Genomic DNA, 12,860 nt, shown 5'->3' with positions numbered 1-12,860 from the left:
AGTGTTCATTCTAGGCCTGTGGTCAGAGTAAATTTTAATTGTGTGGCATTTTGGATATAGTTAAATACAAACAATTTGACCTTTTTCAGTTAAAATTGCTTACGTGGTTGTTGTGTTTAAAACCTAGATATCTGTTTTAACAGGATGGAGTCAATTAGCTGCTATGCACTGTGTCATGCTCCCTGATCTATTGGGATTGGATAAATTTAGACCTCCTCTTCTTGAAATGCTTGCACGCAGGTGGCAAGATCGATGCTTGGAGGTAAGACTACTTTGTAAATTGCATTACCTTTTTGTTTGTCTATGCTTGTGACAGATATTATGTTTGCAGATGCAAAAGTATAATATTGGACAGCTGGTATATCTTTCAAACAGCAGGTAATCTTTTAAAATGGTGATGGCTGGCTCACTTTCTTATACCAGTGTGTTAGATCTACATAGAAAACAATATATGAGGAACTTTAATTAAAATATGAATCTGTGATTTATCTAATTGGCCACTGGGTGTCATTCTTGTTCTGCCCGCACTTCTACAAGCTCTTCTATTTAGCAAAAGTCAAGTCCAGATGTTGGCTTCCCCAATATCCAGACTATTTAGCAAATTAACTTTGGACTAACCAAGTTTCAGGAAGTTTGTTTTCTCCTTTTTATAAAACACATAACATTAAAATACATAACAATGCTCTTTAGCATCAGGATGTAAACGAAAGCTTGAAACTGTTGTGAGTTCATTTTGGTTCATTTTTATACTAAGACAGTTAATCTATTTTTTTAACTAGATTTATGTTCTAGAGATTAGAAAAACGAGTAAATGGGGGAAAGTATCAATGCAGACTATTTTGTTTCTCACAATGAAAATTAGCATTAATACAATTTTAGGAAATATGCTTGCTTTTCCACTTAACCAGTTAGGCCAGTGACTGGCAACCATTACAAGCTGCATGCTGGAATAACTTGGCTCTGGTGTTACATAGGCCATGGGGCTTTGGCTTTAGAGTGGCAGCAGAGCGTTTGCCTGTATCTGTACTGTACTGCTGCTGCATCTCCACCCAGCCCCGCCACAGCTCCCCAGTGGCTGAAAGCTGTGCACACACTAGAGCAGGTGGAGCAGGGGTTGAGAAGAAGTGGTGGCAGTGCAGCTTCCAGCTGCCTGGCCCTGATGAAGCTCCTTACTGTCCAGACCTGACACAAGCACAGGCAAAGCCCTCTAGTTCCACGGGCCAGATATTGCCAATCCATGAATTAGTCTTTTTGCATCTTTATTTTTTCTTAATTTGAGATGATGGACAAGGATTACAAATGTAGTGCACATATTTGAAACCTATTCTGCTATTTTCTGGGTTGTATTTAAGATTTTTTTTTAAATTACCCAATTTCTATCAAGAAGCTGCTGAGATGGCAGGGTTTTCTGGAATGCATATACAGTGGTCAGTGAATGGGTTGGTACCTACTGTTTGATAAATGACTAGTTGGCCTTAACATCACACCTATGCTGTAGTGGCAAAAATTCTGATGATTGTGCAGCTTTAGAAGAAAAAGTGGGGCATATGTTGTAGAATTTAAGCAGTCTCATAATATAGTTAATAATAATCTTGTCACTGATTAAATGTGATTTGTGCAAAAACAGTCAGAATTTTTTATTTTTGAACCATTGTTCTATTGCTAGATATTATACAACATTATTCTGTTCCTAGATAGTGCACTCAGTTAATCAGTTTCAAATTAGATTCTCAAAGTTTGGTAGTTAGGACACCTGGATTAGTTTTAAGTGTGAAAAGATCAGGTTTGTATTTCATTCTATTGTTTTTGCTGGATTTCTTCTTCTTTTTCTTTGTTATCTTAGGCAAGTCACTTTTAAAATCATTGGCCTTCCAAATACCTTCTCTCTCTAGCAGTTATGCTTGCCTTTGGAAGATTTCAAAGTATTTTACAACAGAAAGAGAGACTTTTAAATGATATTGTGTATTTGTTGGTTTTACAATAGCTTTTTTTTTTTTTCTCAATAACATGAAATATCCCAAGGGTTTCCTCTACGGCTGCTGTTTAGTTTTCTGGGATGTACAAGAAATAGGCAAGAGCTATACTACAACTTAATGACTTTTTACAGTGTTTTTTTAATTTAATTTTAATTTTATTTATATTTATTGTCATGCTGGCTTGAATTTTAGAAAACCAATTGGAAAAACATACATTTATGTTTAATTCTGGGAAAGTGTGGAAGAGTATAGAAAGTCTGAAACTTTCTCCAAAGGAATTGAAGGCCCTCTTTTCTGATAAATTTTAATAGTCTTATATCTGTTAATAAATATCAGAGTGTCAGTTTGTAGCTGACTTCTGAGCTCCTTTACATTCCCCTTTACTTCCTAGCTTGACATACCTGTAGTACTGATCTCTTTGTGGCAGGAAAAGCAGCTGCTGTGGGGCTTAATAATTCTTCTCTCAGGAAGCCAAGTGAGCAAAGGTGAGGAGTGAGTGCAGCAGTTATGATATATGCAGCATTCTTCAGCAAAGGGAAGCAGGGATTGAGTTGTGACACGGAATCTCTTCTCGGACCTTCGCTTACTCCTGGGGCCGCACATCCTTGCATTCCCCCTTATTTAAGGGCCCACTGCAAAAAAAATGGTTGAGGCCTTGATTCCTCCTCTCACCCAAGTTAATGTTCTTTGGGAAAATGGCATAGCTTAATTTTGTTTTTAGCTTAGGTCATTTCTATGTTGTAAGTTTATTTTAAATAACGACTTTGTGGTTACGTTCTAAAAATATTAGTACATATTATTTGAGATTTGAGCTTGCACAATGTTCTGGTTGCCTATTTATAGGTAAGAGAAGCTGCCCAGGCCTTATTGTTAGCAGAACTGAGAAGAATTGAACAGGCAGGACGGAAAGAAACAATTGATGCATGGGCTCCATATTTGCCACAATATATTGACAGTGTTATATCCCGTAAGTACCCAACATTTAATTTGAAACTAATTTGGTTAAAAGATATGAATAAGATATTATATATAAACAATGATTACAAATACTGGCACAAAGCAGAAGAACATCGTTTTATTTGTTTAACGAAACCCCAGAATTCAGGATGTTAACACTCTGAATAAGTCAACCTAACATGTTGTTTTCATGACTGGCCACCTTCTCACTCACAGATTTTGTTATACAACTGTTTCTCAGTTAAATTGTGTGTGTGTGTGTGTGTGTGGGGGGGGGAGAGAGAGAGAGAGAGAGAGAGAGTGTGTGTGTGAACACTGTCAAATAATCCATAAAAATGAGATAAAATTAGGACAAGATGCTTTCAAAAAGTCTCGTTAAAAAAAACAATCAAAAACCACAACAGTTTTATCACAAATAACTCTGACATTACTAGATCAAAGTGTATTTGTTCATTTATAAATATTTCCCTTTGTAATACCCCCTCTTCTACCCCCAACCTGCCTCCTGCCCCCAGAAAAATGGTAAATCTATGCTATTGTCTTTTAAATGTTCATGAGCATATACTTTGTGGCTGAAGTATTTAATGGAGTCCTATATAAGCTTAGCTTGGTTCTGTTTACATGTTAAGATCACAGTTAAATATTGGAATAGTTGTTTAAAAGTGTGTTCCGTGAAGTTTTCAATATAGTTGGGAGGAAAATCAAATATAAGTCCTTCTTTTCTTTGACTTTATGGACAGACAATTGTCACTATACTTCCAAAAATATTTGCTAGATTGCCTTGCTTCAATTCAAGAGTGAAGATAATTTTTTTTTAAGTGATAACTTCAACTATGGATGCAAGACATTTCTCTGTAAGTGATTAGATATTGTAATGAGTTGGCCAACAGATGGCTTTGTAACCGCTGATATTTATGTTCAGGTCCATCAATCACTCCAGAAGTACTGCATGCAAGTGGTCACTACCCTTTTCTCCTCTTAGCTGTCCTTGAGTTAATGATGGAGCCACAACAAACACTCTCTTTTCTTAACTAGCTATTAAGCATCAGACTTAATGTAATTCTCTGCTGTTCTCAATAAAGAACAAATTAGTAAGGGCACGTCTTTATGGAACAAGTTAGTGATGTGCCAAAGCATTGAACCAGCATACTGAGCCAAGCCTCTTCAGGTCAGTGCATGTGTGCTCTTGAAATGGAAGCAGTGTAGCTGTATATCAATGATGTTAGCATTTCAGCTACACTGCTTCTGGTTCAGGAACTTGTATGTGGGTGTGAAGTGTCTCCGTATGGCCCTTCTTGCGTTCTGTAGGTCTACCTGTCTGTGCTTAGAAGCCCAAGTCTCATTGAAAGTCTGTCAGACATAGGTTTTTTCCTTGCAGTTCCTCTGGTTATGGAACTTAGGTTTTTAAAAAATGTACCCATAAAGCTCTTGTTTTGTACTAGAGAGGTAGATATTCTGCCAGCTAAGTTTTCTTAGATGTTTTGATAAATGCATTTCAGAACCTTTTGAAAATGCCATACAGGCAACCCCCGCTTAGCACTCTTAATTGGTTCCTGAAAAACTGAGCATTAAGTGACACCAACTTTTATTTTCACTTTCACTTTTCACTTTCTAAAGCCACCAAAATCACTGTAAAGTCACCAGAATCAGGGCTGCCAGGATCAGCGTCAGTTTCAGTGCCAGCTGTACGATGCCCGCGAGCATCGTAGCAAAACTTGCTGAGCGTTAAGTGGAATTGGTATCAGTTTAAAATGAGCGCTATGGCGAAATAGCACCAAGCGAAACAGCGTTAAGTGGGGGTTGCCTGTACAGATAAATTTTATGTGGGACAAGTTAGAAGAGAAGTGATTAAAGTCTTCATCCTGTACCTCATTCTTGAAGTATGATTTTAATAAACACAAGGGCCTTTCTACTTGCATCAGAGAGAGCCTGGAAAAATAAGTATATTTTATTCAGTGAAAATATACCACAGGTGTGTTAGATAAAGCAGACTTCTACACACAGCCCACAAGCATGCTTAGCTGGGGAGATCATTGATAAGAGTGGGAAGGATAGTCAGCATGTGTAACTGTCTCCACTGAGATTGTCAGTAAGAGTATTAGGGTGGTATTGTAACACCTGATGACCTAGGAACTGTACTGAGATCACCAGACTATTTTACATAAGCTATCAAATATCTGTCTTCATACTTAATGGAAAATATTGAAAATATGTTCACAAGTACAAACTGACTTTTATTTTACTATCAATAAAGGGACCCTGGGGTGCCTTGAGATCCTCTCAAGGGTGCTCTGGGTTGCCACCCAGTGTCAGCACCGTTGCATGTGTAAACATGATTCACAAGATAAACCCTGAAACTTCAAATAGGAAGCTAGTAAAAATTTTATTTTACTACATTTTTATTACACTATTTAATGAGTGTAGGAATAGGCACCAGTTGATCCTCTGAATCATGGTGTATGCATAAGAGGTCTAGTCAGGTACCTGATGAATCCGTTTGTACAGAGTCCTGCGACAATCGCACCAAGACCTTTGACGTGTACACCTAGGTAAGAGTATGGAGGAGTGGAGGCTGCCCAAGATCTACCATTCTCCCTTTAGACCATTGAGATAAAATCAAAAGACCAGACCAAGTTCAAATGTTCAGTGCCTTGATGGCTGTAACTTTTGCCAGAGAGCAACTGATAAGAACTGCTGTTGACTGCCTAACACCTCAGCCAAGGCATGTTTCTCTCAGAGTGTCCCATAACTTTTCTCCAGCCAAGGAGTATACCCACAAGGCAGTGGGGGCTAGAGTTTTGAGGAGCCCTATACTCCCCTTACTCTGGAGGTTGCAACGTTGTGTTATTTTATAGGAGCTGCCTCGCCCTGAGTAGCTCTACCACATTGTCATCAGACCCTCCAGTCATATGCAATTTGTGCTCATACCCAGGACCATGAATATAGCATCTCCCTACTTCAAACATTGATTGCTACAGCCAATTCTTAACATCTTTTTTATACATTGTCAATGCTGTTTCTACAGCAACCACTTGAGATTTTGGGCCACTGAACCTTAAGTTTATTGCAGGTTTAGGCAGAGATTCCCTTAAGATTTGTTTTTGTACGGGTAATAGAAATTTGTTGTATTTTGCCAACTACTCAAGGTATTCTTTTGTGCAAGCAGTAGTAATAAATAATTATTTTTTAATTAGGACTACAGAGCTAAAATTGATATCACATAGGGATAATTTCATACTGCTAAAATGTGCTCTGACTATCTGGGAGTTTAATAATGTACACAAATGTTTAGTCTGCACTAATCATAGGGATAAAATAGATGAACAGTAGGGTCTTATTCCCTTCTTTAATTTCTAGGATGACATTGGATAAAAAAATAGAGGAAATAAAAATGGGATCTAATAGAAACTACAGGGAAAATTTATATTTTGGCCAAATTTTAATATGAGTTTGGAACTTGTTACAACAGTGGTGCTTAACCAGTTTGCCTGGCAGGCTGGATGGACAGTGCCTGGTCCATCTGTGGGTGGATCCAGCTGGTGATCCTGATCCAGCAGCCAAGGTAGGTGTGGCAGGCCCTATCCAGCTGCATGAAAGGGGCAGAAAGCAGACTGAGTCCAACCTGGCCCCACAGGGTTGGGGAGCAGAAAAGGGGTATGACTTGAGCCTGTGTGGGATGGAGGGGGCCTACATAAGTCTATACCTTTTTGTCACTTTTTTTTTTTCTTGTTTTAGCAAGAAAAATTAACTAGCAAGATTTGTGTAGCAAATTTCTTGTGTAGCAAGAAAAACTCTTTGGAGTTTTAAAAACGTTTTATTTAAATTTAAAATTAAACACCATCTTCACAGATTGAGACTACCGATGTGCTACCAGTAAAAACTGTACTTAGCTAGTACAGTACTTTGTTTTTAATTTGCTAATGTAACAAAATGATATAAAATTTTCTATGTACAATAACTTCTGTTCTAAAACAAAGGATCTTACATCAACACTTATGAATTATCTCTTATTATTCCTTAATTTTCAGCATTTTGGCACTGATTTTGCAAACTCTTAAGCCTGTATTTAATATTACAAACATAAGTAGAAGTATTGAAATCCATGGAACCTACTCATGACTTATAATTAAGCATGTGTGTAGGTGTTCACAGGGACAGAGCCTAAGACCACCCATCTGTACAGATTCAGATATAGTTATAATATGATATGCCAACTTCATGTGGATCACTTTTGAAGCAATATATTGTGCCTTTTAAGGAAGTATTAATGCCATATCTGTTTGTTCCAGTGTTCAGAGAAAAACTGATAGGCACATTTGAATATATTATTTTTGCTTCCTTGACGCTATACTGAAATTTTGCCATATACTCAGCAAACAATTCAGCAGTATATTAATACATCTCAATGTTTTTTAGAGCCTGTGGTTCTGCTTTATAGACTGCTGAAGCAGTGGTGATGATGATTAAATACGTTCAGGCCATTCTGTAGAATTTTTCTCTGAGCTTTTATAATTTTAAATATAAACTCTAAACACTACCGTTATACATTTTTGTGTGAAATACTTGTTGGCATTTTCCCTTAAAAATACCTCCAAACTAAAAACAATTTAGTGTTCCACTTTTTTAGTCCATATGTAAGGATGGGGTATCTTCAGTTTCTCCCCCTCTTCCCCCCCACCTCTCACTCCACCCAAACTGCCTTCCTTTTTAAAAAAATAATGAATGCAATAAAAGATCTCAGTCTTGAGATATTGTAAACCTTTCATCTTCTGTCTGTGGGACAATTTTATAGCATGGTAGTAGGGGAGAAAATACCCTTTGCATTGGTGTACCAGTATGCCTGAGCAGAAGGAACTGCTTCTAGGAATAAGAAGGATGTTCACCTTTGACCTCTGCTGAGTCTGTCTTGCAGCTTAATGATGCAAAAAGACCCCCTGTTTGCTTAAGACTGTACTGAGCCCACCAACTTTCACACATGCTACTGAACAGTTTTTATATGGTAATGAGTTTTACAGATTACCAACCTGAGTTGGATTTAAACAGCAAACTGAAGTTGAAATATTCTGCATCTTATTATTCAATCTGAGCCAACTTTTACTTCTTCTCTTCTTTTCTGGCCTTCTTTATCCAATCTGCTTTTGTATTCCTGATGTCACTGGTATTTGACATTATCATCTTATCATAGTAGTTTTTCCTTCATCTACCTGGTTCTTTTTGTAAGGTAGAGTAAACAGATAGTAATACATAAGTAATTTCATTGATTCCTCTTAACTGCATTATTCTGGAGTTAAGTCAGACAGGACAGTTTCAGTCTTGTTTAGTTAAAGGGAATTAATCAATCATTGACCGATTTGATTTGATTAATTCAGAGAAATGATCAGTAAGATGGGCATGCGTATGCCATATCTATGTAATATAAGGAGCAATTTACTTGAGTAGTTTTACTTTTCTTCAGAACTAGTTGAGTACATTCATGGATAGCAAGAGAATAACATATGCATGGGGAGGCTGCCAACCTCTTTGCTTTATGAGATCTTCCATTCAAATCTTAAGAACTTCTCTAAAAAATGTTCCTTTATTATTTTTTGTCTTGTAATAATAAAATGTGTCTGCCTTAAAGAGTTATTAATTCTGTTATTCTCTATTACGTGTCACAAAATAAAAATGCATCTGCTTAAAAAAAATCAGATGTATGTTTTTCTGAAGATGACACTTTGTCCAAGGAAAAATTTAATTTCTATTCAGTGAGAGCTTTTAGTGTTAAATGCAGATTGATTTTTTTTTTGAAAGACATAATAATCTTATTAAATCTAAATTGGATGCATAAATTACATGATACACAGTACTTTAAAATGGTGTTAAGACTTGTATACCATTTAGAAAATCAGGCTCTTGTTAATTATAGCCTTTAGCAAAAGCTATAGCATGTGTGTTATTACTAGAATTGTTATGACACAGTTAAACACAGAAAACAAGGACTGAATGAGAAGTAATGGCACATAGTGTATGCATGTAGAAAAGCCTTGATTCATAGTGGCAGATACATTTATGCCATTCTGTATATTTGGTTTTTATTTTTTCAATTGACCTTTTTATGAGGTGAGTTGTATTCAGACTGTAGAATACAATGGTAGTTACCCTTTATTCTAAGGAGTGGCTGCTATAGCAACTACTGATGGTTACTAATGTCTTCCCTCTTGAATGATGCTGTGTGATGTTCTCAGGTGCAAGATCATAAAGACAATTATTTATATTTTATGCAGATGTATATAAAATTTTGTATGGTACTTTCTTACCTAAGTCAGTGGGCTATTCTATTGTTCCCTGAAAAGGACTAGTTTCCCTCAAAATGTCAGTTAAAAATAAGCATCAATGGCTTTTTCCCCTCCCATCCTAGTTCTTTGTATTAACATTTATTGCTAGTTACTTAAGTATTTAAAGTCCAAAAACTTCTCAAAGGAGCATGCAGCATCACGTTTGTGTATTTGCATCAGTTGGAAGCAAAGCCTTTTGCTCCTGTCGTCTCTTTTTCCTTGCGTTCTTAATGAGGTTAGAGCAGTCCCATTTTGTTTTCTTAGCAGCCATGGGGAATTTATGTATTCACAAATAGCAGTAAGTATTTTGTTAGTAAATATGGATAAACCCGTATTTTAAAGTTGATATTTGTATGTTTCCACATTGCTTGTTGCTTAAACAAGAGTTTAAAGAGTCATATTTGTTTTTGATTCGAAAGCAAAAGTTGTTCCAACTAGAACAAGCTAGAAAAGTTAGAAATTTGAGGAGGAAGTATTAGTAAGATTCAACTCAAGAAAATTCTGATCTAGGACACCTGGACAAATAATCTGAAATAGATATCCAGTGGTAGGAACCTACTGTGAAAGCAGTAGTACTGAAGAAACGTGATGGGGAACAAGAAATAGGATTTCATTTTGCAGAATAATAAAAGTGAACACTGTGCAATTTTGGGTCATGTTAATAGAAACATCCCATTATTGTTTGGTGAGTTTGTGATCCTTCTGGAAGACAGATATGACACAGCAGCATAGACTTTTGTCCTCTTCAGAAAAATGTTAACAACCTGGAAGGATTTTGAAGAAGATAAATAAAAATTAAGGGACCAGAAAGATTATTTTAGGTATGCTATTATGAGACATGATAAACATTGACATGTAAAGGTAAAAACATGAAAGGAAGAATCATATTTTTGGTCAAAAACTGGGCATAAGTGGGAGTAAAAGGTATGGAAATGTAGAAATGAAGACTACACGAAAGTGCTGAAGTGGGAAGTCTGACAGATCAAGACAAAGTAGCTTGTTTTTAAGAGAGTTAAGTGAACATAAAACTAGCAGCAGACTTTTTTGCCTGAAACAAATACTTTTATATAAAACTATTGTGAAATAATGTAGGTACAGATATTATTCCTCTTGCAGCTTGTTGGAAAGCTCACGTTTAACTGAAATAACTGACAAACATAAAACTGCTGTTAATGTGAAATATATGGGCTTTATGCATTTAAAATATAATTGATTTTTGACTAAATTAAGGTTTTAATACCAAGAGGATGAAATCCTTTCCGACAGAAGCCAGTAGAATTTTGGGGTTAGAATTTTAGTCATAATGTTTAAAATAACTATTGTCTCCACTTATTGATAAAATAAGTTCAGGGAGCTTGAAATGAGGACTGAATATTTTTTTTGAAAATCTACTGGTAAGCAGAAATAATAGATACAAGAACGATATTATGAGCTGAAATATGTTTTTTCTTTTAAAAAAAACCCAAACTTTTGGTTAACTCTGCTGCCACTTTAATAAAATTGTAAAACTTCTATTCCAGGTTTTGTTTGTGTGTCCTGGATTATTATATTTTCTTCTGAGTTAGCTGGAAGATTTGCAAAGAGAACAAGAAAGTAGATATTTACTGTTGCTTATACATGAGGAACCCTAGTTAAGATGATTATTGCTTTATGTATACAGGATAGTACACACTTAAGAAATATGTTCTAGATGTAGGCAGATATCATTCTTTCCAGTATTCATGCATAGGAAAGGGTTTGTTTTCAGCAGTTAACTGTTAAAGGAAAAGACGGGTTGCGGGGGTGTTTGGACAAAAGAATGTATTGTTTATCACTCTGCCAGCAGCGTAGTTCCAGGAGATGTCAGCCTGTTTGCACGTGGACCAAACCTGCCAGGTTCTGGTAAAAAAACAAGTCTCCCTGAATATCTTTCCAGACTTTCCACCCTCCCGAGCATGCACTTGCTCAGCCAGACCTTCCTGTTTCAGAACCTTTCTGAGGCAAACTCCAGATTTTATTTCTCCTTAACAGTTGGCTCAATAATGTAATCCATTTTCAGGGCAGCATTCGTCTTTTAAGGGCATCACCTGCTCAGTTCAGTTTTCCTTTATGTATTTGCAGGTAGTCCTTAAGGAGAGGATTAGGGCAAAGCAAACTAGAAGCAAAAAGAAGGCTTTGCATTTCCTGCTTTGCTCAACAAGGCAGAGTAGTGTCTATCCCTCACGTTCTCTGAGGAAGTTGAGCTACATCTGAAAACTGAGAAAATATCAGGCTTTTGTTACCGGCTGCTGCTGTATATCACTGTACCCTAATGTCCAACCTATTGTTTCCAGCTTTTGCTGGAGACTGCTATGCTTCACAGCTACCTCCAGTTACTGTGAAGTGATGATGAGAACAGTTCAGATGCAGAGGAATATCAGGTAATAAGGGACCTCATGGACTATTCTTTAGTTCTTTCTAGCTCTCTACTTGATTATATAAAACCAAAGGGTTTGTGCACCCATCTAAAGTTAGCCCGATATCACTGCTAAAGGTAAATGTCACTTTCTGTCCTGACAATCGGGATCTCAGTGTTCCTGAGTCACCTCCTTGTTATATGAGATGTATTTTATTATATTAGCCATTTCAGAGAATCTCTACCTCTGTTAACATGCTTTAGTTGGTAGTTTGCCCATACCTGTAAGCAGCCAAGTCTAGGCAGGTATCACTTCAACCCCTTTGTTTGGACCTGAGTACTGATGGCATCAGACCAGTGGAACGACACAAAAAACTCCCAAATTGTCGTCTCACAACTGATGTGCCTCTGAGTCCTTTTCTTTAGCAGTGGTAACAGGGGTGGATAGTGTGCAGTTATGATCCCTCGCAGTCTAAAAACCCCACAGTGAAATAACTGCTCTCTGAAAAGATCAGTGCTATACAAATCTCTTATGCCAGGGTATTTGAACACTGGATTAAACAGAGGTGAGTTTGGTTCTTGGCTTTCTTAGACTTTTATGGAAGTTTGAGGCTATTCAGTGTCACTGGACACATCAGTTTACAATTCTGTCCCCTGATGATGTTAAAGAAAAGAGTACACTGTGTTTAGCAAGTTGAAACAGCCTGTGAAGTACATAGGGCAAAAATGCCAGTTTGTGCATGGTAGCTGGAATAGATATATGTTGATGAAGCAAGATCAGCTGCCTCCTATGACACTCAGACAGCCCCATCTGTGGACAGATACCTAAGTGGTCCCAGGATCTTTCAGTTTGGGAGCCATTAGCTTCTGATAGCTATGATCAAATTGAGGTGACTGGATGTTGTAAAGAAGGGTGAGCTCTGGGCTCTGCAAGAATCATGGGAACAGTTTTGCCCATTTCCAGTCACCTGATACCTGGGGAAGTACCATTATCTGATTTAAAACATCTATAGTTTGCTTCATAATGGGGCAGTTTTTGTATTATAGGCTTTCAGATCTGGGAAATACTGTTGGAAGAAGGGGCAGTGGAAAACTGATATTCCAGAACAGAAATGAAAATTGGCATTCAAACATATAGGTTTGTTTTCATTACTGAGGAATTTGCAATGCTCTGCGGTGAGAGAATCGTTAGGTATATTTTATAAAGTACTAGTCTACTTAAGAAGAATAAAAGTACAA

General features: G+C 36.9%; 1 protein-coding gene across 3 annotated transcripts in view; it reads left to right on the top strand.

The window, feature by feature from the left end:
• WDR7 (WD repeat domain 7) overlaps window positions 1-12,860 on the top strand; it is a 320,960-nt gene that overhangs the window by 82,065 nt on the left and 226,035 nt on the right. For all 3 annotated transcript variants that reach the window (XM_019496018.2, XM_006272610.4, XM_019496017.2), the window contains exons 17-18: window positions 144-262; window positions 2,820-2,943. In XM_019496018.2, the coding sequence (XP_019351563.1) occupies window positions 144-262; window positions 2,820-2,943 (243 nt within the window). The remainder of the gene's footprint in view (window positions 1-143; window positions 263-2,819; window positions 2,944-12,860) is intronic.

Source organism: Alligator mississippiensis, chromosome 3, assembly GCF_030867095.1.
Source record: "Alligator mississippiensis isolate rAllMis1 chromosome 3, rAllMis1, whole genome shotgun sequence".
NCBI classification, from domain to species: Eukaryota; Metazoa; Chordata; order Crocodylia; family Alligatoridae; genus Alligator; species Alligator mississippiensis.
This window is presented reverse-complemented; position numbering and strand designations above follow the sequence as displayed.